Source organism: Bombina bombina, chromosome 3 (genome assembly GCF_027579735.1).
Source record: "Bombina bombina isolate aBomBom1 chromosome 3, aBomBom1.pri, whole genome shotgun sequence".
In the NCBI taxonomy this organism is placed as follows: domain Eukaryota; kingdom Metazoa; phylum Chordata; class Amphibia; order Anura; family Bombinatoridae; genus Bombina; species Bombina bombina.
This window is the reverse complement of record NC_069501.1, coordinates 1,257,180,686-1,257,205,972: the sequence shown is the minus strand read 5'-3', so window position 1 is coordinate 1,257,205,972 and position 25,287 is coordinate 1,257,180,686. Positions and strand designations below refer to the sequence as shown.

The 25,287-nt window shown below is 39.0% G+C and overlaps 1 protein-coding gene across 1 annotated transcript in view; it reads right to left on the bottom strand.

The window, feature by feature from the left end:
* XNDC1N (XRCC1 N-terminal domain containing 1, N-terminal like) overlaps positions 1-25,287 on the bottom strand; it is a 446,185-nt gene that overhangs the window by 256,386 nt on the left and 164,512 nt on the right. The window contains exon 4 of the mRNA XM_053705638.1: positions 2,505-2,665. Within this exon, the coding sequence (XP_053561613.1) occupies positions 2,505-2,665 (161 nt within the window). The remainder of the gene's footprint in view (positions 1-2,504; positions 2,666-25,287) is intronic.

The window sequence follows — 25,287 nt, the reverse complement described above, 5'->3', positions numbered from 1 at the left end:
TGCCCGCGAAAATTTAATGAAAAAGCAGTCAATTTGAAAAAAGACTATACCCCAGGTAAGAAAAATATTTTCCTAAATATGTTTTTCCCAAAAATGAAACTGATAGTCTGCAAAAGGAAATATACATAAACTTGACTCATGGCAAATATAAGTACGATACATATATTTAGAACTTTATATTAATACATAAAGTGCCAAACCATAGCTGAGAGTGTCTTAAGTAATGAAAACATACTTACCGAACGACACCCATCCACATATAGCAGATAGCCAAACCAGTACTGAAACGGTTATCAGAAGAGGTAATGGAATATGAAAGTATATCGTTGATCTGAAAAAGGGAGGTAGGAGATGAATCTCTACGACCGATAACAGAGAACATATGAAAAAGATTTTCCGTGAGGAGGAAAACCATAGAATTCAATAGGTGATACTCTCTTCACATCCCTATGGAATTTACTGTACTCTGAGAGGAATCGGGCTTCAAAATGATGAGAAGCGCATATCAATGTAGAAAATCAAGCACAAACTTACTTCACCACCTCCATAGGAGGCAAAATTTGTAAAAATTGAATTGTGGGTGTGGTGAGCTGTGTATTTATAGGCATTTTGAGGTTTGGAAAACTTTGCCCCTCCTTGTAGGATTGCATATCCCATACGTCACTAGCTCATGGACTCTTGCCAATTACATGAAAGAAAATAAATGTATTGGATCTTCAGGTTAAATACATGTACACCTGAAGGTTTCAACTCAGAATATGATTTGATCAACCACTGGCAGAGTTTACTCTTTAATTGTACATATCTTTTGTTTTGTTTATCTACTCTATTATTTGGGTTAACTATACGTTTTTTGACCCACCAACATACATTTGTTGTTTTTATATTCATCTACATTTATACTATGGATTAAAATGTAAACTTAGTTTGACTCTACATATAAATATATATATATATTTTAATCTTAATAATTTTTTGTACAAAAGATAGATAGTGTATTAAACTATGTGTCTCCATGCTCCATTATATAGCATAATAGTTAAACATTAGGACTGGGCAGTGGGAGACCTGAGTTCAATTCTAGGTGAGAATACGTTTTGGATTATCTCCCTAAATAAAAATTTAAGAGGAGCACTTGCGTCATTTGAATCAATTTAATTTAACTTTTTCACCACTGTATGTGTGTATCTATTTACTTACATACAATTTCTGCCACAGCTGCATTTTGCACTCTTCATATAACAGTTAATTCCCGTCTGTTATAAGCAAGTTTGAGTCCATTCCCATACCTGATATCTCTCACACTATGTACTAGTCACATTTGTTCGGTCTCTTAGTCTCAAAAAGAGTTTCCTTATCTAGATGTATATGTAAATTTATGTATATATCAGCGTATATAATATGAGGCAAATTGTGGACTAGAAAGGATCTTAGAATACTAAGAATCCCTTTGATTTTAAGAATGTGTGCATTTTCTGCCTTAGAGAAACATTTGTATTTATCTGCATTTACTGTATATTGACACATTATTGAGATATGCTGTATCCAAATTTTTACTAAGTTAAAGAATAAGTATATTCCATTTATTTTTTGAAAATGTGAAATGTTTGCAAAGTTTATATTGAGTCAATAGCACAAAGACTGAATATTACTGAATATCATAGTGTTGTATTATACTCTATAACATATGTTGCTGTTTTAAACCTATTACCAGGTAATCTCTCTCAACTACGTAAATTTGATATTTCACAGCTGAAGTATTTTGTTTAACCAATAGACAGTCAGTAAGACCGTTAAATAGTGTGTTTCTATTCTTTCTAATTATGCTATGATTACGGCTTTTCGAAGCTGAAACGCGTAAGCTCCTTACTGCTGTGTTCTTTCTAACATGTGTATGGACTGTCATGCATTTTTAAGGTTGTACCCGTTTACAAATAAATGCTAAGTTTTATGGAAACTGGATGTCGCTCCGCTCTCTCTCTTTTGCAAGTATTTTCCCTTTAAGACATAGATAATAAGGAAGAATGTTACTACACCATTATATATGAACATTATTTGGGCCTTATTAATTCATGACAAAGTTATACTGCAGTAATATATTTTTTATGTTGAATAAATCATTCTTTTCACTTTTTCAGTGTATTCAATGTGGTGATTGGTGCCAAACCTGCCACTCTTTTCTGTATTTAGAAAAGCATTTAATTGCAGCAAAGTACTCATTAAGTCATGTCTACAAATAATACAACTATTATGTTTAATATTCCTATAGTTAGTGCAAAAGAGAATTATACATGCATCAGGGCTATCCCTGGCATGCTCATGCTGCAATATCAAAGCCCTAGATTATTTTATAGTGACAATAAAGTTGAAATGAAACTGTCATTATTTAGGGACAGCATGCAATTTTAAACAACTTCCCCATGTACTTCTGTTATCAAATATGTTCTGATCCCTCTCCAACCTGTAACAAAAGCTTTCAGCTTCCATGCCCATAAATGTGTTACCTGTCTGCAATCAGCTGCTGGAGTTCTGTTCTCATCCTCTTCATCCAACTGAGATCGGAGACGTAAGAATGACAGACCAAATAGGCTCTTGTTGAATGGCTGACTGCAGCTGATACGAATTCTATCCCACTTTTCACCTAAAGCATCTGCCAGAAAATCACCTGAAAAACATAATTTATGCTTACCTGATAAATTTATTTCTCTTGTAGTGTAGTCAGTCCACGGGTCATCCATTACTTATGGAATATATCTCTTCCTAACAGGAAGCTGCAAGAGGATCACCCAGCAGAGCTGCTATATAGCTCCTCCCCTCACATGTCATATTCAGTCATTCGACCAAAGCAGACGAGAAAGGAGAAACCATAAGGTGCAGTGGTGACTGGAGTTTAATTAAAATTTAGGTCTGCCTTAAAGACAAGGCGGGCCGTGGACTGACTACACTACAAGAGAAATAAATTTATCAGGTAAGCATAAATTATGTTTTCTCTTGTTAAGTGTAGTCAGTCCACGGGTCATCCATTACTTATGGAATACCAATACCAAAGCTAAAGTACACGGATGAAGGGAGGGACAAGGCAGGAACATTAAACAGAAGGAACCACTGCCTGAAGTACCTTTCTCCCAAAAATAGCCTCCGAAGAAGCAAAAGTGTCAAATTTGTAAAATTTTGAAAAGGTGTGAAGCGAAGACCAAGTCGCAGCCTTGCAAATCTGTTCAACAGAGGCCTCATTTTTAAAGGCCCAGGTGGAAGCCACAGCTCTAGTAGAATGAGCTGTAATCCTTTCAGGAGGCTGCTGTCCAGCAGTCTCATAGGCTAAACGTATTATGCTACGAAGCCAAAAAGAGAGAGAGGTAGCCGAAGCCTTTTGACCTCTTCTCTGTCCAGAGTAAACGACAAACAGGGAAGAAGTTTGACGAAAATCTTTAGTTGCCTGCAAATAGAACTTCAGGGCACGGACTACGTCCAAATTATGCAAAAGAAGGGTTAGGACACAGTGATGGAACAACAATCTCTTGATTGATATTCCTGTTAGTAACTACCTTAGGTAAGAACCCAGGTTTAGTACGCAGAACTACCTTGTCTGAATGAAAAATCAGATAAGGAGAATCACAATGTAAGGCAGATAACTCAGAGACTCTTCGAGCCGAGGAAATAGCCATCAAAAACAAAACCTTCCAGGATAACAGCTTGATATCGATGGAATGAAGGGGTTCAAATGGAACGCCTTGAAGAACATTAAGAACTAAGTTTAAGCTCCACGGCGGAGCAACAGTCTTAAACACAGGCTTAATCCTAGTTAAAGCCTGACAAAAAGCCTGAACGTCTGGAACTTCAGCCAGACGTTTGTGTAGAAGAATAGACAGAGCAGAAATCTGTCCCTTTAACGAACTAGCAGATAAGCCCTTTTCTAAACCCTCTTGTAGAAAGGACAATATCCTAGGAATCCTAACCTTACTCCATGAGTAACTCTTGGATTCGCACCAATATAAATATTTACGCCATATCTTATGGTAAATTTTTCTGGTAACAGGCTTCCTAGCCTGTATTAAGGTATCAATAACCGACTCCGAGAAGCCACGCTTTGATAGAATCAAGCGTTCAATCTCCATGCAGTCAGCCTCAGAGAAATTAGATTTGGATGTTTGAAAGGACCCTGAATTAGAAGGTCCTGTCTCAGAGGCAGAGACCACGGTGGACAGGACGACATGTCCACTAGGTCTGCATACTAGGTCCTGCGTGGCCACGCAGGCGCTATCAGAATCACCGAAGCTCTCTCCTGTTTGATCTTGGCAATCAAACGAGGAAGCATCGGGAATGGTGGAAACAGATAAGCCATGCTGAAGACCCAAGGGGCTGTCAGAGCATCTATCAGCACCGCTCCTGGGTCCCTGGACCTGGATCCGTAACAAGGAAGTTTGGCGTTCTGGCGAGACGCCATGAGATCCAGATCTGGTTTGCCCCAACGAAGAATCAGTTGAGCAAAGACCTCCGGATGAAGTTCCCACTCCCCCGGATGAAAAGTCTGGCGACTTAGAAAATCCGCCTCCCAGTTCTCTACGCCTGGGATGTAAATCGCTGACAGGTGGCAAGAGTGAGACTCTGCCCAGCGAATTATCTTTGAGACTTCCAACATCGCTAGGGAACTTCTGGTTCCCCCTTGATGGTTGATGTAAGCCACAGTCGTGATGTTGTCCGACTGAAATCTGATGAACCTCAGAGTTGCTAACTGAGGCCAAGCTAGGAGAGCATTGAATATTGCTCTTAATTCCAGAATATTTATTGGGAGGAGTTTCTCCTCCTGAGTCCATAATCCCTGAGCTTTCAGGGAGTTCCAGACTGCGCCCCAGCCTAGAAGGCTGGCGTCTGTTGTTACAATCGTCCAATCTGGCCTGCGAAAGGTCATCCCCTTGGACAGATGTGGCCGAGAGAGCCACCAGAGAAGAGAATCTCTGGTCTCTTGATCCAGACTTAGTAGGGGGGACAAATCTGAGTAATCCCCGTTCCACTGACTTAGCATGCACAATTGCAGCGGTCTGAGATGCAGGCGCGCAAATGGTACAATGTCCATTGCCGCTACCATTAAGCCGATTACTTCCATGCACTGAGCTACTGACGGGTGTGGAATGGAATGAAGGACACGGCAAGCATTTAGAAGTTTTGATAACCTGGCCTCTGTCAGGTAAATTTTCATCTCTACAGAATCTATAAGAGTCCCTAGAAAGGGAACTCTTGTAAGTGGTAATAGAGAACTCTTTTCCACGTTCACCTTCCACCCATGCGACCTCAGAAATGCCAGAACTATCTCTGTATGAGACTTGGCAGTTTGAAAACTTGACGCTTGTATCAGAATGTCGTCTAGGTACGGAGTCACCGCTATGCCTCGTGGTCTTAGTACAGCCAGAAGTGAGCCCAGAACTTTTGTAAAGATTCTTGGAGCCGTAGCTAATCCGAAGGGAAGAGCTACAAACTGGTAATGCCTGTCTAGGAAAGCAAATCTTAGGTACCGATAATGATCCCTGTGAATCGGTATGTGAAGGTAGGCATCCTTTAAATCCACTGTGGTCATGTACTGACCCTCTTGGATCATGGGAAGGATGGTTCGAATAGTTTCCATTTTGAATGATGGAACTCTTAGAAATTTGTTTAGGATTTTTAAGTCCAAGATTGGTCTGAAGGTTCCCTCTTTCTTGGGAACCACAAATAGATTTGAATAGAATCCCTGCCCGTGTTCCGTCCGCGGAACTGGGTGGATCACCCCCATTAGTAAAAGGTCTTGTACACAGCGTAGAAACGCCTCTTTCTTTATTTGGTTTGCTGATAACCTTGAAAGATGAAATCTCCCTCGTGGAGAAGTTTTGAAGTCCAGGAGATATCCCTGAGATATGATCTCCAACGCCCAGGGATCCTGGACATCTCTTGCCCAAGCCTGGGCGAAGAGAGAAAGTCTGCCCCCCACTAGATCCGTTTCCTGATAGGGGGCCCTCTCTTCATGCTGTCTTGGAGGCAGCAGCAGGTTTCTTGGCCTGCTTGCCCTTGTTCCAGGACTGGTTAACTTTCCAGCCCTGCCTGTAACGAGCAACAGCTCCTTCCTGTTTTGGAGCGGAGGAAGTTGATGCTGCTCCAGCCTTGAAGTTACGAAAGGCACGAAAATTAGACTGTTTGGCCTTTGATTTGGCCCTGTCCTGAGGTAGAGCATGGCCCTTACCTCCCGTAATGTCAGCTATAATTTCTTTCAAGCCGGGCCCGAATAAGGTCTGCCCTTTGAAAGGAATATTAAGCAATTTAGATTTAGAAGTCACGTCCGCTGACCAGGATTTAAGCCATAGCGCTCTGCGTGCTTGGATGGCGAATCCGGAGTTCTTAGCCGTAAGTTTGGTTAAATGTACGACGGCATCAGAAACAAATGCGTTAGCTAGCTTAAGTGCTTTAAGCTTGTTCATAATTTCATCCAATGGAGCTGTGCGAATGGCCTCTTCCAGAGACTCAAACTAGAATGCCGCCGCAGCAGTGAGAGGCGCAATGCATGCAAGGGGCTGTAAGATAAAACCTTGTTGAACAAACATTTTCTTAAGGTAACCCTCTAATTTCTTATCCATTGGATCTGAAAAGGCACAACTATCCTCCACCTGGATAGTGGTACGCTTAGCTAAAGTAGAAACTGCTCCCTCCACCTTAGGGACCGTCTGCCATAAGTCTCGTGTGGTGGCGTCTATAGGAAACATTTTCCTAAATATGGGAGGAGGGGAAAAGGGCACACCAGGTCTATCCCACTCCTTGCTAATAATCTCTGTAAGCCTTTTAGGTATAGGAAACACGTCAGTACACACCGGTACCGCATAGTATCTATCCAACCTACATAATTTTTCTGGAATTGCAACCGTGTTACAATCATTCAGAGCCGCTAATACCTCCCCTAACAATATGCGGAGGTTCTCAAGCTTAAATTTAAAATTAGAAATCTCTGAATCCAGTCTCCCTGGATCAGATCCGTCACCCACAGAATGAAGCTCTCCGTCTTCACGTTCTGCAAACTGTGACGCAGTATCTGACATGGCTCTCACCTCATCCGCGCGCTCTGTCCTTAACCCAGAGCTATCGCGCTTGCCTCTTAATTCTGGCAATTTAGATAATACTTCTGTCATAACAGTAGCCATGTCTTGCAAAGTGATTTGTCAGGGCCTCCCTGATGTACTTGGCACCACAAAATCACGCACCTCCTGAGCGGGAGGCGAAGGTACTGACACGTGAGGAGAGTTAGTCGGCATAACTTCCCCCTCGTTGTCTGGTGATAATTTCTTTACATGTAAAGATTGACTTTTATTTAAAGTAGTATCAATGCAATTAGTACATAAATTTCTATTGGGCTCCACATTGGCCTTTAAACATAGTGAACAAAGAGATTCATCTGTGTCAGACATGTTTAAACAGACTAGCAATGAGACTAGCAAGCTTGGAAATACTTTTCTAAATAAATTTACAAGCAATATAAAAAACGCTACTGTGCCTTTAAGAAGCGCAAAAAGCTGTCACAGTTGAAATAACAATGAACCAAAATAGTTATAGCAACCAATTTTTCACAGTAAATGTATTAAGTTAGCAAAGGATTGCACCCACCAGCAAATGGATGATTAACCCCTTAATACCCAAAAACGGATTAACAATTTAATAATTAACGTTTTTCTCACAGTCAAAACACACTGTCACAGGTCTGCTGTGACTGATTACCTCCCTCAAAATGAATTTTGAAGACCCCTGAGCTCTCTAGAGACGATCTGGATCATGGAGGATGAAGTAGACAGATTGTGACTGAATTTTTACTGCGCAAAAAAGCGCTAAAATAGGCCCCTCCCACTCATATTACAACAGTGGGGAAGCTCAGAAAACTGTTTCTATGCAGAAAACAAAGATGGCCATGTGGTAAAAATCATGCCCCAATAAGTTTTATCACCAAGTACCTCACAAAAAACGATTAACATGCCAGTAAACGTTTTAAACATACATTTGAAAAGTTATGAATTGTTATTAATAAGCCTGCTACCAGTCGCTTTTACTGCAGTTAAGGCTCATACATTATTTCAGTATTAACAGTATTTTCAGAGTCAATTCCATTCCTTAGAAAAATACATTCAGTGTACACACACTCATCAGCCTAATACCAGTCGCTATCACTGCATTTAAGGCTGAACTTACTTTACATTGGTATCAGCAGTATTTTCTCAGTCAATTCCATTCCTCAGAAAAATAATTACTGCACATACCTCATTTGCAGGGGGGCCCTGCATGCTATTCCCCTTCTCTGAAGTTACCTCACTCCTCAGATGAGAACAGCCAGTGGATCTTAGTTACGTCTGCTAAGATCATAGAAAACGCAGGCATATTCTTCTTCTAATGCTGCCTGAGAATAAACAGCACACTCCGGTGCTATTTAAAATAACAAACTTTTGATTGTAGAAATAAACTAAGTTAAAAAACACCACAGACCTCTCACAGCGACCTATCTAGTTAGGCTGCAAGAGAATGACTAAATATGACATGTGAGGTGAGGAGCTATATAGCAGCTCTGCTGGGTGATCCTCTTGCAGCTTCCTGTTAGGAAGAGATATATTCCATAAGTAATGGATGACCCGTGGACTGACTACACTTAACAAGAGAAATCCAAAACACATAAAAAAACACTAAAGGGACATGTAACTGGCAGTATAAACAGCTCACATTACAGCATGAAAAGTGGTGGATCATGGTTGGTCATACAATGAATTTGCACATTTATAATGTTGAAAGAAAATAATTGTGAACCTTTTCCTGAATTTATGCATTGATAAAATGTGGTCTGTGGTTCATCTAACAATTCTAGACAAACACAATCTGACTAAACTAATGACGCACAAACAGTTGTACTTTACAAATTTTTATAGACGACATTGAGTAATCATTCACAGTGCAGACGGGAAAGAAAGAACCCTGAATTTAGTAACTTGTAGATCTTCCTTTAGCAGCAACAACCTATACAAAATGTTTCCTGTAGCTGTTTATAAAACATTGACGATGAATTTTGAACAATTCCTCCCAATAATTCTGTTTTTGTTTATCAATATTTCTGGGTTCTCTTGATTGCACAGCCCTCTTCGGGTCATACCATAGCATCTCAATTGGGTTAAGGTCAGGACTCTGACTTGACCATTCCCAAACACTAACCTTCTTTTTCAGCCATTCTTTCGCTGATTTACTTGTATGCTTTGGGTCACTATTTTGTTGCATCACGCAACCTTTCTTAAGCTTGAGGTTTTTTTCATATATGTGTTTTTTGTAATATTATGTACTATGCTTTTTGTATTAGGTTGTGCCCTGCACGTCCTCGGTGTGGAAAGCAGCTGGAAGCGATCCCGCTCGCTTCCAGCTGCTTTCCGGTTATTGCAGTGATGCCTCGATATGGAGGCATCCTGCAATAACCTTTTTAAACCATCTGGTGCAGAGAGAGACACTCTGTGGCCCTTTCTGCACCGGAGATCGGTGGCTCAATGCGTTGGTGGGTGGGAGCCGGACCGGGAGACGGGTGGCGGCCATCGATGGCCCTGGTGATGTGCAGGGGGGCGGGGATGGCCGGGGGCGCGCACGGACGCGCGCGTGCACGGGAGGGCGGGCGCGTGCACGGGGAGGGAGCGGGTGGGAACCGCTACGCTACAGAAAAGGCATTAATAAAAAATGTTAATCAAACGTTAAAAAATGGCTAAAAGGTTTAAAAAAAAAAAACGATCAGCAAGGTGGTGGGGGTTTGTCTGTGTGGGGGGGAAGCTACACTACAGAAAAAAAACAAACAAAAATAAAGCACTTTTTTTTTGCAAACTGGGTACTGGCAGACAGCTGCCAGTACCCAAGATGGCCCCCAATGAGGCAGAGGGGAGGGTTAGAGAGCGGTTTTGGGGGGGATCAGGGAGGTTGGGGGCTAAGGGGGGATCCTACACAGTAGCATATGTAAATATGCTAAATAAAAATTATTTTTTTTAAAAAAAAACCTTTTATTTTAGTACTGGCAGACTTTCTGCCAGTACTTAAGATGGCGGGGACAATTGTGGGGTGGGGGAGGGAAGGGAGCTGTTTGGGAGGGATCAGGGGGTGGGATGTGTCAGGTGGGAGGCTGATCTCTACACTAAAGCTAGAATTAACCCTGCAAGCTCCCTACAAACTCCCTAATTAACCCCTTCACTGCTAGCCATAATACACGTGTGAGGCGCAGCAGGATTTAGCGGCCTTCTAATTACCAGAAAGCAACGCCAAAGTCATATATGTCTGCTATTTCTGAACAAAGGGGATCCCAGACAAGTATTTACAACCATTTGTGCCATAATTGCACAAGCTGTTTGTAAATTATTTCAGTGAGAAACCGAAAATTTTTAAAAATTTAACTTTTTTTTTCAATTTGATCGCATTTGGCGGTGAAATGGTGGCATGAAATATACCAAAATGTGCCTAGATCAATACTTGGGGTTGTCTACTACACTAAACTAAAGCTAAAATTAACCCTACAAGCTCCCTAAAAGCTCCCTAATTAACCCCTTAACTGCTGGGCATAATACACTTGTGGTGCGCAGTGGCATTTAGCGGCCTTCTAATTACAAAAAAGCAATGCCAAAGCCATATATGTCTGCTATTTCTGAACAAAGGGGATCCCAGAGAAGAATTTACAACCATTTATGCCATAATTGCACAAGTTGTTTGTAAATAATTTCAGTGAGAAACCGAAAGTTTGTGAAAAAATTTGTGAAAAAGTGAACGATTTTTTGTATTTGATCGCATTTGGCGGTGAAATGGTGGCATGAAATATACCAAAATTGGCCTAGATCAATATTTTGGGATGTCTACTAAAAAAAAATATATACATGTCAAGGGATATTCAGGGATTCCTGAAAGATATTAGTGTTCTAATGTAACTAGCGCTAATTTTGGAAAAAAGTGGTTTGGAAATAGCAAAGTGCTACTTGTATTTATGGCCCTATAACTTGCAAAAAAAAGCAAAGAACATGTAAACATTGGGTATTTCTAAACTCAGGACAAAATTTAGAAACTATTTAGCATGGGTGTTTTTTGGTGGTTGTAGATATGTAACAGATTTTGGGGGTCAAAGTTAGAAAAAGTGTGTTTTTTTCAATTTTTCCTCATATTTTATAATTTTTTTTATAGTAAATTATAAGATATGATGAAAATAATGGTATCTTTAGAAAGTCCATTTAGTGGCGAGAAAAACGGTATATAATATGTGTGGCTGCAGTAAATGAGTAAGAGGAAAATTACAGCTAAACACAAACACTGCAAAAATGTAAAAATAGCCTTGGTCCCAAACGGACAGAAAATGGAAAAGTGCTGTGGTCATTAAGGGGTTAAAGGGACACTGAACCCAAATTTTTTCTTTTGTAATTCAGAAAGAGCATGCAATTTTAAGCAACTTTCTAATTTACTCCTATTATCAATTTTTCTTCGTTCTCTTCCTATAATTATTTGAAAAAGAAGGCATCTAAGTTTTTTTTTTGTTTCAGTACTCTGGACAGCACTTTTTTATTGGTGGATGAATTTTTCCACCAATTAGCAAGGACAACCCAGGTTGTTCACCAAAAATGGGCCGGCATCTAAACTTACATTCTTGCATTTCAAATAAAGATACCAAGAAAATGAAGAAAATTTGATAATAGGAGTAAATTAGAAAGTTGCTTAAAATTTCATGCTCAATCTGAATCACGAAAGATTTTTTTGGGGTACAGTGTCCCTTTAAAGAGACCATCAACTCAAACAATTGTTTAAAAAGACAGATAATCACTTTATTACCCATTCCCAGTTTTGCACAAAAAACATGGTTATATTAATACACTTTTTATCTCTGTGATTACCTTCTATCTAAGCATCTTCTGACAGCCTCCTGATCACATGACTTTTTATTTATTATCTATTAACTTGCATTCAAGCCAATTAGTGCTGTGTTGTTAAAACCCACGGGTGTCAGCACAATGTTGTCTATATGGTTCACATGAACTAACTAAAAAAAAAGCATATGATAAGAGGCTGTCTGTAGTGACTTAGAAACAGGCAGAAATTTAGAGATTTAAAAGTTATAAAGTATATTAATATAACGTTGTTGGTTGTGCAAAGCTGGGGAATGGGTAGTAAAGGCGTTATCTATCTTTTTAAACAATAACAATTTTTGTGTTGACTGTTCCTTTAAAGGTAATTTGTTATGCATTGAGTCTGTACAGTATATCTTAGTTTGTATTGCAATATTAAATTGTTTCTTTAAGCATTGCACTGTGCATTTTTGCCAAAAAGTTCACCTTTTATCTCAACTGTCCACAGTACATCCAGGAGGCCTTGAGCTAACTAGAGGTGTCGCAATATTTTTTTTCTTTGTTTTTAGACAGCAGAGGTTTCCTTTGTGGTGTCCTTTCATGAACACCATTCTTTTTCAGGGTTTTTAGGATAGTGGACACATTAACAAAGACTTTTGCAGTTTGTAGAGTTTTCTGGAGGTCATTTGCTTTTACCCTTCGGTTCTCTCACCTCTTTCAGGATTGCCCATTGTGCTCTTGGAGTGATCTTTGCAGCACTAAAACTTCTAGGGAGAGTAGCAACAGTCCTAAATTTTATCCAATTTGTCTTGCCGTGGATTGATGAATGCCCATGTCTTTAGTAATGCTTTGTAACCTTTTTCAGTGTTGTGCATCTCTATAATGCTTTTTGTAAGGTCCTGTGAAAGTTACTGGAATCGGCGCATGATACACACTAACCAGACCAAATTTTATGAGTTGTCAATCAAAATCCAGCAAATTCTAATGGGTTCACAAACTTTTTCTTGCAACTGTATGTGAGCAAAAGTACATTTTCTCATATGTAGATCATATGTATTAAAAGAGGCATAAACCTAATCTTGGGCTGCCAGTCCAATGAAAATACAAATAAGAAAACTGCATTAAGATGATATCTGGTATCAGTGAAGACGAGCGACAGTTTTATTTAGTTTTTTAAGCAATTGTTCATGCTGTACCTGCTCCACTACCTTCTTCCTTAGCTACCAGATATCCAGAGTCTTTTAACTTAATATACTTTAGGTCATCTCTACACCCCCTCTAAATTTATTGATGCTTGTTAGTGCATTATGCTAGATTAACATATCAATATGCCCCAACACAACTTTAGAGCAATGTCCTCTAAATGTTAGAAGATACTTTTATTTAAAAAAAGGCATCCTATATAATAAAAGGCCAAGTGTGTTTGTCCGAAGCTAATATATCTACAATGTATTACTGGAATAGATATATATATATATATATCAGGAAAGAGACAGAGGCATATATATATAGTATCAAATGGAAAATTCCATGCAGCAATTTATTATACTATTTAAAAACAGATAGGTGTCTAAAATCTAAAACGATACAATGTAAAATAAAGGGACGTCTCCCTCAAACAATGTAATTATACATATAAAATAAGCATAAAAGAACGATAAGTTCGGTACTTGCGCTTTATCGAAAGTGTAACGATATCCCAAAATTGCGTAAAGTTGTTTGCTTGCCAAGTGGCAAAAAAGTCAACAATTAGGTTGCAGGCCTTAATTACCCGGTATGTCTGGTTGGCGTTACTGGTTGAAAATAAGAGCGCCTTTTTGTGTAAAGGTAACGTGACGTCACGTTTTGTGATAGCAGGTGATGTTACCGTGGCAACTCCTATTCCTAAGTATGTAAGGAAGTCCTGGGTGATATTAAGGCAATCTTTGCGGTCACGAAAATTGACTAGTAGAAATTCTTTGTGCTTCAAATAAGCGGGGTTTTATGTAGACTTCTTGAGCCTTACTTTAGACTTTGCGGTCGCTATATAGCGACTGATGGTGCCGGATAGTGTTGGTTCTCCAGACTTTGTTTACCAGAGATAGTAGGTGGATCCCTCAAGTGGATAACTTGGTTGTCGTTAGTAACGACTATAGGATCTTGAGATGTAGAAGTTGGTCTTAGCGGTCGCTAGTAGCGACTAGGTTATCCTTTGTTGAAAGACTTGGCGGTCGCAAATAGCGACTAGAAAAGCATATGGATCCTTCAAGTTGAAGACTTGGTGGTCGTTAGTAACGACTAAAGGATCTTAGGATGTGTAAGAGGGTCTTTGCGGTCGCTGGTAGCGACTGGGTTATCCTTTGTTGAAAGACTTGGCGGTCGCAAGTAGCGACTAAGAAATTCTTTAATGAAGGTCAGTTGTGTGGTCGCTAGTAGCGACTAGGAGTTTCTCTGTAGATAAGTTGGTGACAAACGGCACAGCAGTTGGTAGAGTTTGTTGTTAGTTGGTGCCAGCATGCACATAAATGATGAATATAAAAATTCAAGTAGGAAGTCCTTTGAAGCGTAATTTTTTTTATCAAATAACATCAATGATAGGATAAATAGCAGAAAGCACAGTGTCAGGTCAACGCGTTTCGCCCTTAGGCTTTATCAAGACATGTTAGTCTGTGCTGCTATCAAAATATTTAAATGCCTGCAGTTAATCTGATTGGCTGTCTCAAACAATTAATTAAAGGTGGAATATGTGAATAGGGTGTTGAGATATTTAAGGTGGAATTCTTTCATTTAGAAGGTGGTGGACTACTTAATAATCATGGTGGTAATTGTAAAGAAAATGTTATAATATAACCAGAATTGTTTGTAGTATACAGTAATCCTATAGCAGAGAGAGAGGGATTGGAGAATGTAATAAAATCGAAAATTCTGAGTATTGTAAACAACGTGACACCAAGAGTATAAATAAAAGTATATTTTATAGAAACTATATAAAGATTCTAAGAGAATGTCCATATATGTGGATAGGGACAAGTTATACAATATAGTGTATCGGTATAATAGGGGAAGAGAAAATGTTAATAAAGGTGATTAACTATAAGAAAGGGGAGATGTCTAACTCTGAGTTCAGCCCTCTTGGGTGTAAGGTGTCCATATCATAGATCAATTTGGCTTCTAGTTTTAGGAGTTGTTTTTCCAGATTACCCCCCCTCCAATTTAATTTAAGTTTAGCTAGGCCCCAGAATCTAAAATGCTTCAGATTATTCTGATGGCTTTCTCTAAAATGTGAGTACAGATGTGTGTCGAGATTCCCTCTATCTATACATGAAAGGTGTTCTCTGATCCTCTCACGTAGGGTCCTAGTGGTTTCTCCTATGTAATATTTCTTACAAGAACACTCAATGATGTAGATAACCCCTTTGTCTTGGCATCTTATAGTTTCTCCAATTTTAAACTTAAAATCATTCACTTCTATTTCTTTTAATTTAGAGCTATATTTACATGAGCGACATCCAAAACATGGGAAAAAAACAGAAAGTGTCTTTCCTTCTAAGCTATTCATAGCTATTTCTTTTTATGGATTTTAGTTCGCTCTGTGCTAGGGTACTTCTGAGGTTTTTTGCTCTTCTGTAGATTATTTTTGGATATACAGATACTTTGTCTCCTATTATTGGGTCCGATTGTACTTAGTGCCAATGTTTTGTTAGAATTTTTATGATTAAACTATTATTACAATTGTAATCTGTAATAAATGATACTTCAATGGTGTCTTTTTTGTCTTCATGATTTGTTGCATGTTTGTCAGTCTTGTATTTTAAGAGGTTTTTTCTATCTATTTTATCTACCTCTTCCTTTGCTGAATTAATAATTCTTTCATCGTAACCTCTTTCTCTGAATTTATTCTCTAGAATTGATATTTGTCTTTCATAATCTGTGTGTCTGGAGCAATTTCTTTTAATTCTTAAATATTGCCCTTTAGGTACATTATTTTTCCACCTTTCCAAGTGGCAGCTTTTATAATGTACGAAATTGTTGGCGTCTACCTTCTTAAAGTGTGTGGACGTAATGATTTGATCGTTTATCACTTCAATTTCTAGATCGAGAAAGATTGCTTTATTCTTACTGTATGTGTACGTGAAATTGATGTTCCTGTCATTCTTATTCATGTCATCACACATTTCTCTTAGCTTTGATTCTTCACCCTTCCATACAAATATAATATCGTCTATGTATCTCTTATACAGTACAAGATTTGCACCCAGCTTATGCTACTGACTGATTGGATACTAACTACTATGTATCTCGTCTATGTATCTCTTATACAGTACAAGATTTGCACCCAGCTTATGCTACTGACTGATTGGATGCCAAGTTCGTGGTTTATGATAGTATATAATGAAGTGACGTCACAAGTTACTATAGTGTAGTTCTCTTCCCATTTCATATCATTAAAGGGCCACTAAACCCAAAATCTTTCTTTCATAATTCAGATAGAGAACAGAAATTTTAACAATATTACAATTTACTTCTATTATTTATTTTGCTTAATTTTTTAGATATCCTTAGTTGAAGAAAAAGCAATGCACATGGTGAGCCAATCACACGAGGCTTCTATGTGCAGCAACCAATCAGCAGCTACTGAGCATATCTAGATATGCTTTTCAGCAAAGAATATCAAGAGAATAAAACAAATTAGATAATAGAAGTAAATTAGAAAGATGTTTAAAATTGCATTCTCTTTCTAAATCATGAAAGAAAAAATGTGGGTATTATGTCCCTTTAAGGATTTGTAAAATCTCTGTTGTATCTCTTAGGTAGGAGGGTAATTTCTTAACATAAACTTGAAGGAATTCGTCTAGGTACTGAGACAGATTCGAAGTTAATGAATCTATCCCCGAAATAATAGGTCTTCCGGGGGGGTTTGTTAAACTTTTATGTACCTTAGGTAGGTAATAAAATATGGGTATTTTAACTTGCTTAGGGGTTAGAAATGTGTATTCTTTGTTATTTAAAATACCTTTAGTTTTTGCTATGTCAAGTATTTTAGTTAATTTAGAGGAAACATTTTTTGTTGGATCTAAACTTAGTGTTTCGTAGGTATTCGTGTCTCCCAATAGTCTCTGTGCTTCCCCAATATATTGTACCCTGTTCATAACCACAACTCCTCCCCCTTTGTCGGCGGGTTTAATGATTATGTTCTCATCAGATTGAAGGTTTTTTAGAACTTTTTTCTTTTATTGTCAAATTATTATTATGTTTTATTTTGATATCAGCTTTTTTGATATCTCTTTGAACCAATTTTTCGAACATTTCAAGATTCTTTCCTTTCTCAGTTGTTGGATAGAAGGTTGATTTTGGTTTAAGTTTAGAGTGTTTGAAGGAAGTGTTATCGTTGGGGGTGGGATCAGTATGTGTGGGTCCTTGCCAGTTCCTTTCGATGGGGTTTTTTAAGAAATACATTTTAAGAGTAAGCTTTCGGACATATTGGCTTATATTAATGTGTGTATTGAATTTATTAAGTTTTATGGTTGGTGCAAAGTTAAGACCTAGATTGAGTACTTTCTTTTCTTCCTCATTAAGTATTCTGTCACTAATGTTAAAAATCACAGATTCTGATGTTATTTCACTCTTTTTATGTCCCTTTCCCTTTCTACCTCCTCTGGTGCCTCTCTTGTTCTTTTTCTTAGGGGTGGGTCTGTGTTGTGTTCTGTGTTTTTGGAGGTTCCTGGTGTTGGATGAGTAATCTCTAAAAAATGATTCTCATTGGTTTGTTGATGGTCATCATTTAATGGTTCATAGCGATTAGATGTTTTTACCCTCCAATCATTGTTATATCTATCTTTATCATAATTATGATATATATATTGTTGCCTATGATGTTTGGGTCTCTCCCAATAATCATTTGTGTGTTCATAGTATGACCTTTGATTGTCTTGGTAGTTTGTATCCCTATAGTTTCTATTAGATTGCATATGGTTTCTTTGTCCATTATGCCCTCTTTGTTCATAGTCTTCTCTGTTATAATGATAATGATCATTGAATGGTATAGGTCTATTGAATTCCCTACATCTCTCTATTGTAATTATGTGGTGTTCTGTTATAATTAGATCTATTGTGTGTGCCATAATCAGAATTATTATATGGTAATGGTCTAGTGTAATGTCCATTATTTGACCTTGATCTTGGTTTATAGTTAGATTTTTCTCTTTGTTGTGGAGTTTGTGGTTTATTTGTGTCAAACCTTATGTGATGTTTTTCTTTGTTTATAGTATCGTTATCTTTGGTTGTTTCTAGGTTTTGATAATCATCTTTATCCCTATTCAGTTTTCTCCATTTTACCTCTTGGAGATCTTTATTAAGTGTGTTCAAATTTTACATGATTTCTCTTTGTTTACTCTTATATTCTTGGTGATCTTTTTTATCTGATAATTTTGTTCTGAGTGTAGTGATATTTTTCTCGATAGTGTCAAGTGAAATTTCTCTTGATTTTTTTTAAAAATGTTTAAAAGTGTTAGTGATGCGTTTTCAAGTGCCTCATCCCATTCATTCTGTAGTGTTTCTATCAAATCAAAAGTGCAATTCTTTTTCAACCTTAGACCTCTTGGAATGATTTTCATAGTGATATATTTGTCTAGAAAATTCAATTCTGTTTTTTGCTTTAGTTCACTCGTCAAATTTCTTTCTAGTTCTCCCATGACTGTGTGTAAATCACAGGGTTCATAATGTGTATCAAAATTCTCTTTTTCAGATATTTCTTTAAGGGTTTTTTCCCTCCACATAAATATGTCATCCTCCATCCTAAAGCTGCCTAGAATTTGGTGAAGAATCACCCCAGAGGAAAGCAATACGTAGAGAAGAGAGAATTGTAGGCGCTAAAGGACTGTGACCCAGCTTAACTAGTGAATTCCCCTCCAAGAATACAATGTAGCAGAAGCAATGTTAAAAATAAAGTTAAGCGCTAAAAGCAACTCCTAAAACTAGAAGCTAAATTGATCTATGATATGGACACCTTACACCCAAGAGGGCTGAACACAGAGTTAGACATCTACCCTTTCTTATAGTTAATCACCTTTATTAACATTTTCTCTTCCCCTATTATATCGATACACTATATTGTATAACTTGTCCCTATCCACATATATGGACATTCTCTTAGAATCTTTATATAGTTTCTATAAAATATACTTTTATTTATACTCTTGGTGTCACGTTGTTTACAATACTCAGAATTTTTGATTTTATTACATTCCCCAATCCCTCTCTCTCTGCTATAGGATTACTGTATACTACAAACAATTCTGGTTATATTATAACATTTTCTTTACAATTACCACCACGATTATTAAGTAGTCCACCACCTTCTAAATGAAAGAATTCCACCTTAAATATCTCAACACCCTATTCACATATTCCACCTTTAATTAATTGTTTGAGACAGCCAATCAGATTAACTGCAGGCATTTAAATATTTTGATAGCAGCACAGACTAACATGTCTTGATAAAGCCTAAGGGTGAAACGCGTTGACCTGACACTGTGCTTTCTGCTATTTATCCTATCATTGATGTTATTTGATAACATTTTTTACGCTTCAAAGGACTTCCTACTTGAATTTTTATATTCATCATTTATGTGCATGCTGGCACCAACTGACAACAAACTCTACCAACTGCTGTGCCGTTTGGCACCAACTTATCTACAGAGAAACTCCTAGTCGCTACTATCGACCACACAACTGACCTTCATTAAAGAATTTCTTAGTCGCTACTTGCGACCGCCAAGTCTTTCAACAAAGGATAACCCAGTCGTTACCAGCGACCGCAAAGACCCTCTTACACATCCTAAGATCCTTTAGTCGTTACTAACGACCACCAAGTCTTCAACTTGAAGAATCCATATGCTTTTCTAGTCGCTATTTGCGACCGCCAAGTCTTTCAACAAAGGATAACCTAGTCGCTACTAGCGACCGCTAAGACCAACTTCTACATCTCAAGATCCTATAGTCGTTACTAACGACAACCAAGTTATCCACTTGAGGGATCCACCTACTATCTCTGGTAAACAAAGTCTGGAGAACCAACACTATCCGGCACCATCAGTCGCTATATAGCGACCGCAAAGTCTAAAGTAAGGCTCAAGAAGTCTACATAAAACCCCGCTTATTTGAAGCACAAAGAATTTCTACTAGTCAATTTTCGTGACCGCAAAGATTGCCTTAATATCACCCAGGACTTCCTTACATACTTAGGAATAGGAGTTGCCACGGTAACATCACCTGCTATCACAAAACGTGACGTCACGTTACCTTTACACAAAAAGGCGCTCTTATTTTCAACCAGTAACGCCAACCAGACATACCGGGTAATTAAGGCCTGCAACCTAATTGTTGACTTTTTTGCCACTTGGCAAGCAAACAACTTTACTCAATTTTGGGATATCGTTACACTTTCGATAAAGCGCAAGTACCGAACTTATCGTTCTTTTATGCTTATTTTATATGTATAATTACATTGTTTGAGGGAGACGTCCCTTTATTTTACATTGTATCGTTTTAGATTTTAGACACCTATCTGTTTTTAAATAGTATAATAAATTGCTGCATGGAATTTTCCATTTGATACTATATATATGCCTCTGTCTCTTTCCTGATATATATATATATATATCTATTCCAGTAATACATTGTAGATATATTACATTTTTGGACACTTTATTCACGTTTATCTATACATCACTTATATACACCCTTGCTTTTAGCGCTTAACTTTATTTTTAACATTGCTTCTGCTACATTGTATTCTTGGAGGGGAATTCACTAGTTAAGCTGGGTCACAGTCCTTTAGCGCCTACAATTCTCTTTTCTCTATGTTTGTCCGAAGCTGTCATGCACAGTAGAGACATCACAAGGACAAACACACCTGGCCTTTGAGTCCCTAGCTGATCTGCCGCATAAGTGGGCGTGATCGGGGGCGTGGCCGGAGTGAATTGCTGTGAAGGGGGCGTGAATTGCCGTGAAGGGGGCGTGGTCGGTCGCGGGAGAGAGATAGAGAGGGGGAGGAGAGAGAGGGGAAGGGAGAAAGAGGAGGGGAGAGAGAGAGCATAGAAGAGCGTGAATAGAGAGAGCAGAAGAGGGGGGATAGAGAGAGGGGGAGAGAGACAGCAAAAGATAGAGGGGGAGAGAGACAGCAAAAGATAGAGGGGGAGAGAGACAGCAAAAGATTGGGGGGAGAGAGACAGCAAAAGATAGAGGGGAGAGAGACAGCAAAAGATAGAGGGGGAGAGAGACAGCAAAAGATAGAGGGGGAGAGAGACAGCAAAAGATAGAGGGGGAGAGAGACAGCAAAAGAGAGAGGGGGAGAGAGACAGCAAAAGAGAGGGGGAGAGAGACAGCAAAAGAGAGAGGGGGAGAGAGACAGCAAAAGAGAGGGGGGGAGAGAGACAGCAAAAGAGAGGGGGAGAGAGACAGCAAAAGAGAGGGGGAGAGAGACAGCAAAAGAGAGGGGGGGAGAGAGACAGCAAAAGAGAGGGGGGGGGAGAGAGACAGCAAAAGAGAGAGGCGGTGAGGGACAGCAAAAGAGAGAGGCGGTGAGGGACAGCAAAAGAGAGGGGGGGAGAGAGACAGCAAAAGAGAGAGGGGAAGAGAGACAGCAAAAGAGAGAGGGGGAGAGAGAGAGCAAAAGAGAGAGGGGGAGAGAGACAGCAAAAGAGAGAGGTGGGAGAGAGACAGCAAAAGAGAGGGGGGAGAGAGACAGCAAAAGAGAGGGGGGAGAGAGACAGCAAAAGAGAGGGGGAGAGAGACAGCAAAAGAAAGGGGAGAGAGAGCGCAAAGAAAGGGGAGAGAGAGCGCAAAAAAGAGGGGAGAGAGAGCGCAAAAGAGAGGGGGAGAGATAGCGCAAAAGAGAGGGGGGAGAGAGAGCGCAAAAGAGAGGGGGGGGAGAGAGCACAAAAGAGAGGGGGGGAGAGAGCGCAAAAGAGAGGGAGAGAGAGAGTGCAAAAGAGATAGGGGGAGAGAGAGCACGCAAAAGAGAGGGGGAGAGAGAGCGCGCAAAAGAGAGGGGGAGAGAGAGCGCGCAAAAGAGAGGGGGAGAGAGAGTGCCATAGAGAGGGGGAGAGAGAGTGCCAAAGAGAGGGGGAGAGAGAGTGCCAAAGAGAGGGGGGAGAGAGCGCAAAAGAGAGGGGGGAGAGAGAGAGCTCAAAAGAGAGGGGGAGAGAGAAAGCTCAAAAGAGAGGGGGAGAGAGAGAGCAAAAGAGAGGGGGAGGGAGAGAGCGCAAGGGGTGGGACCGCTGTACTGCAAAAAATGGCCCGTATGAACGGGCTTTAGGACTAGTCTAATCTAATAGACACTCACTTTATACAACTTCCAAATCAGGCTCAGTCTTTTTATTTTTCACACTTTCTGAAGCACCAGCTGCTACTGAGCATGTGCAAAAGTTCACAGTGTATATGTATATAAGATTGGCTGGTGTCTATGAAAGGTTACATTTTAAATTTTTTATCTGAATTTAGTATATAGTTATGTATAGTTAGTATGAAGTAGATGCCTTCTATTTCCTTCTTTTGGATACAAAAAATGTTGTAGTGTTAAAGGGACAGTAAAGTCTTACAGCTAGATTACGAGTGTGCGTTCATGTTAACGCTGGAAAAATAGTCATTTCAGCTTTAAAACAGCACCGCAGCCATTACAAGTCTTGTCGGTATAGCGGTACCACAAGCCTTTTAGCCTGTAACGCAACGTCAGTCCCGCACTCGGAAAAATTACATTTTTCATGGGATTCCTATAGCGCTGCCATTATGAGTTTTGCAGTGAGGCTAAAAAACATGCGTTACAGCCTAAAACGACAAGATTCGTAACGCCATCTAAAAGCAGTAGTTATGAGTTTTACGCTACAAATCTGTAACATAAAACTCATAACTAAACTGCTACAAAGTACACTAACCATGCATAAACTGCCTATTAACCCATAAACCGAGGCCCTCCCGCATCGCAAATATTATATTAAACTTATTAACCCCTAATCTTTCTCTCCCGACATCGCCGTCACTAAAAAAAATTAACACCTATTCCGCTGCTCCCCGACATCGTCACCACTATCATAAAGTAATTAACCCCTAAACCAGCGCTCTCCCTCATCGCAAACACTATTTAAATATTATTATCCCCAAATCTGCCGTCCGCCCACATCGCCACCACTATACTAAAGTTATTAAGCCCTACACCGGCACCACTATAATAAACCTATTAACCCCTAAACCGCAAGCCCCCCAGAACGAAATATACTAAAGTAAACTATTAACCCCATAAACCGAAAGCCCCCCACATCGCAATAAACCCCTAAACCTAATGCCCACCTAACTTTAGATTAAAATTACAATTTCCCTATCTTAAATTAAAACTTACCTATCAAATTAAAAAAACTAAGTTTAAAATAAGAATTAAACTAATATAATTATTAAACTAAAATTACACTAACTACCAATTAAATTAAACCAAACTACACATTAAAAAAATCCTAACACTACTCTAAAAATTACAAAGTATCTAATTACAAAAAATAAAAAATACTAAATTACAAAAAATAAAAAACGAAATTATCCAAAATAAAAAAGAATTGCACCTAATCTAATAGCCCTATCAAAAAGAAAAAAAAAAAGCCCACCCAAAACAAAAAAACACACTAGCCTACAATAAACTACCAATAGCCCTTAAAAGGGCGCTTTGTAGAACATTGCCCTAAGTTAAACAGCTCTTTTACCTGTGAAAAAAAATACAAGGACTCCCCCCCAACAGTAAAACCCACCACCCAACCAACCCCCCAAAATAAAAAAACTAAATTTATGCTAACCTGATAAATGTATTTATTTATTGACATGGTGAGCCCACTGATCATCTAATTACTATTGCGAATATCACTCCTGCCCAGCAGGAGGTGGCAAAGTGCACCACAGCAAAGCTGTTAAAGGGACAGTCAACACCAGAATTTTTGTTGTTTAAAAAGAAAGATAATCCCTTTATTACCCATTCCCCAGTTTTGCAGAACCAACACAGTTATAATAATACACGTTTTACCTCTGTAATTATCTTGTATCTAAGCTTCTGCTGACTGTCCCCTTATTTCAGTTCTTTTGACAGACATGCAGTTTAGCCAATCAGTGCTCACTCCTAGGTCAATTTACGTGCATGAGCTCAATGTTATCTATATTAAACATGTGAACCAATGCCCTCTAGTGGTCAAAATGTATTCAGATTAGAGGCAGTCTTCAAGGTCTAAGAAATTAGCATATGAACCTCCTAGGTTTAGCTTTCAACTAAGAATACCAAGAGAACAAAGCAAAATTGGTGAAAAAATAAATTGGGAAGTTGTTTAAAATCGCATGCCCTATTTAAATCATGAAGAAAAAAAATTGGACTTGACTGTCCCTTTAAATATCACCTCCATTCCTTCCCACTCCAGTCATTCGACCGAAGTAAAAGGAAAGAAAGGAAGCAACAAGGTGCAGAGGTGCCTGAGGTTTATAACATAACAAAAAAAAAAAAAACCTGTCTTAAAAAACAGGGCGGGCTGTGAACTCACCGTGTCAAGAAAGAAAGAAATTTATCAGGTAAGCATAAAACAAAATTTATGCTTACCTGATAAATTTCTTTCTCTTGTGGTGTATCCAGTCCACGGGTTCATCCATTACTTGTGGGATATTCTCCTTCCCAACAGGAAGTTGCAAGAGGACACCCACAGCAGAGCTGTCTATATAGCTCCTCCCCTAACTGCCACCCCCAGTCATTCGACCGAAGACAAGCAAGAAAAAGGAGAAACTATAGGGTGCAGTGGTGACTGTAGTTTAAAAATAAAAAACACCTGCCTTAAAGTGACAGGGCGGGCCGTGGACTGGATACACCACAAGAGAAAGAAATTTATCAGGTAAGCATAAATTTTGTTTTCTCTTGTAAGGTGTATCCAGTCCACGGATTCATCCATTACTTGTGGGATACCAATACCAAAGCTATAGGACACGGATGAAGGGAGGGACAAGGCAGGCGCTTAAACGGAAGGCACCACTGCCAGTAAGACCTTTCTCCCAAAAATAGCCTCCGAGGAAGCAAAACTATCAAATTTGTAGAATTTAGAAAAAGTATGAAGCGAAGACCAAGTCGCCACCTTACAAATCTGTTCAACAGAGAACTCATTTTTAAAAGCCCATGTGGAAGCTACCGCTCTAGTGGAATGAGCTGTAATTCTTTCAGGAGGCTGCTGGCCAGCAGTCTCATAAGCTAAACGGATTATGCTTCTCAGCCAAAAATAAAGAGGAGATGCCGAAGCCTTTTGGCCTCTCCTCTGTTCAGAGTAGACAACAAACAATGCAGATGTTTGACGAAAATCCTTAGAAGCTTGTAAATAAAACTTTAAAGCACGAACCACGTCAAGATTGTGTAATAGACGATCCTTCTTTGAAGAAGGATTAGGACACAGTGACGGAACTA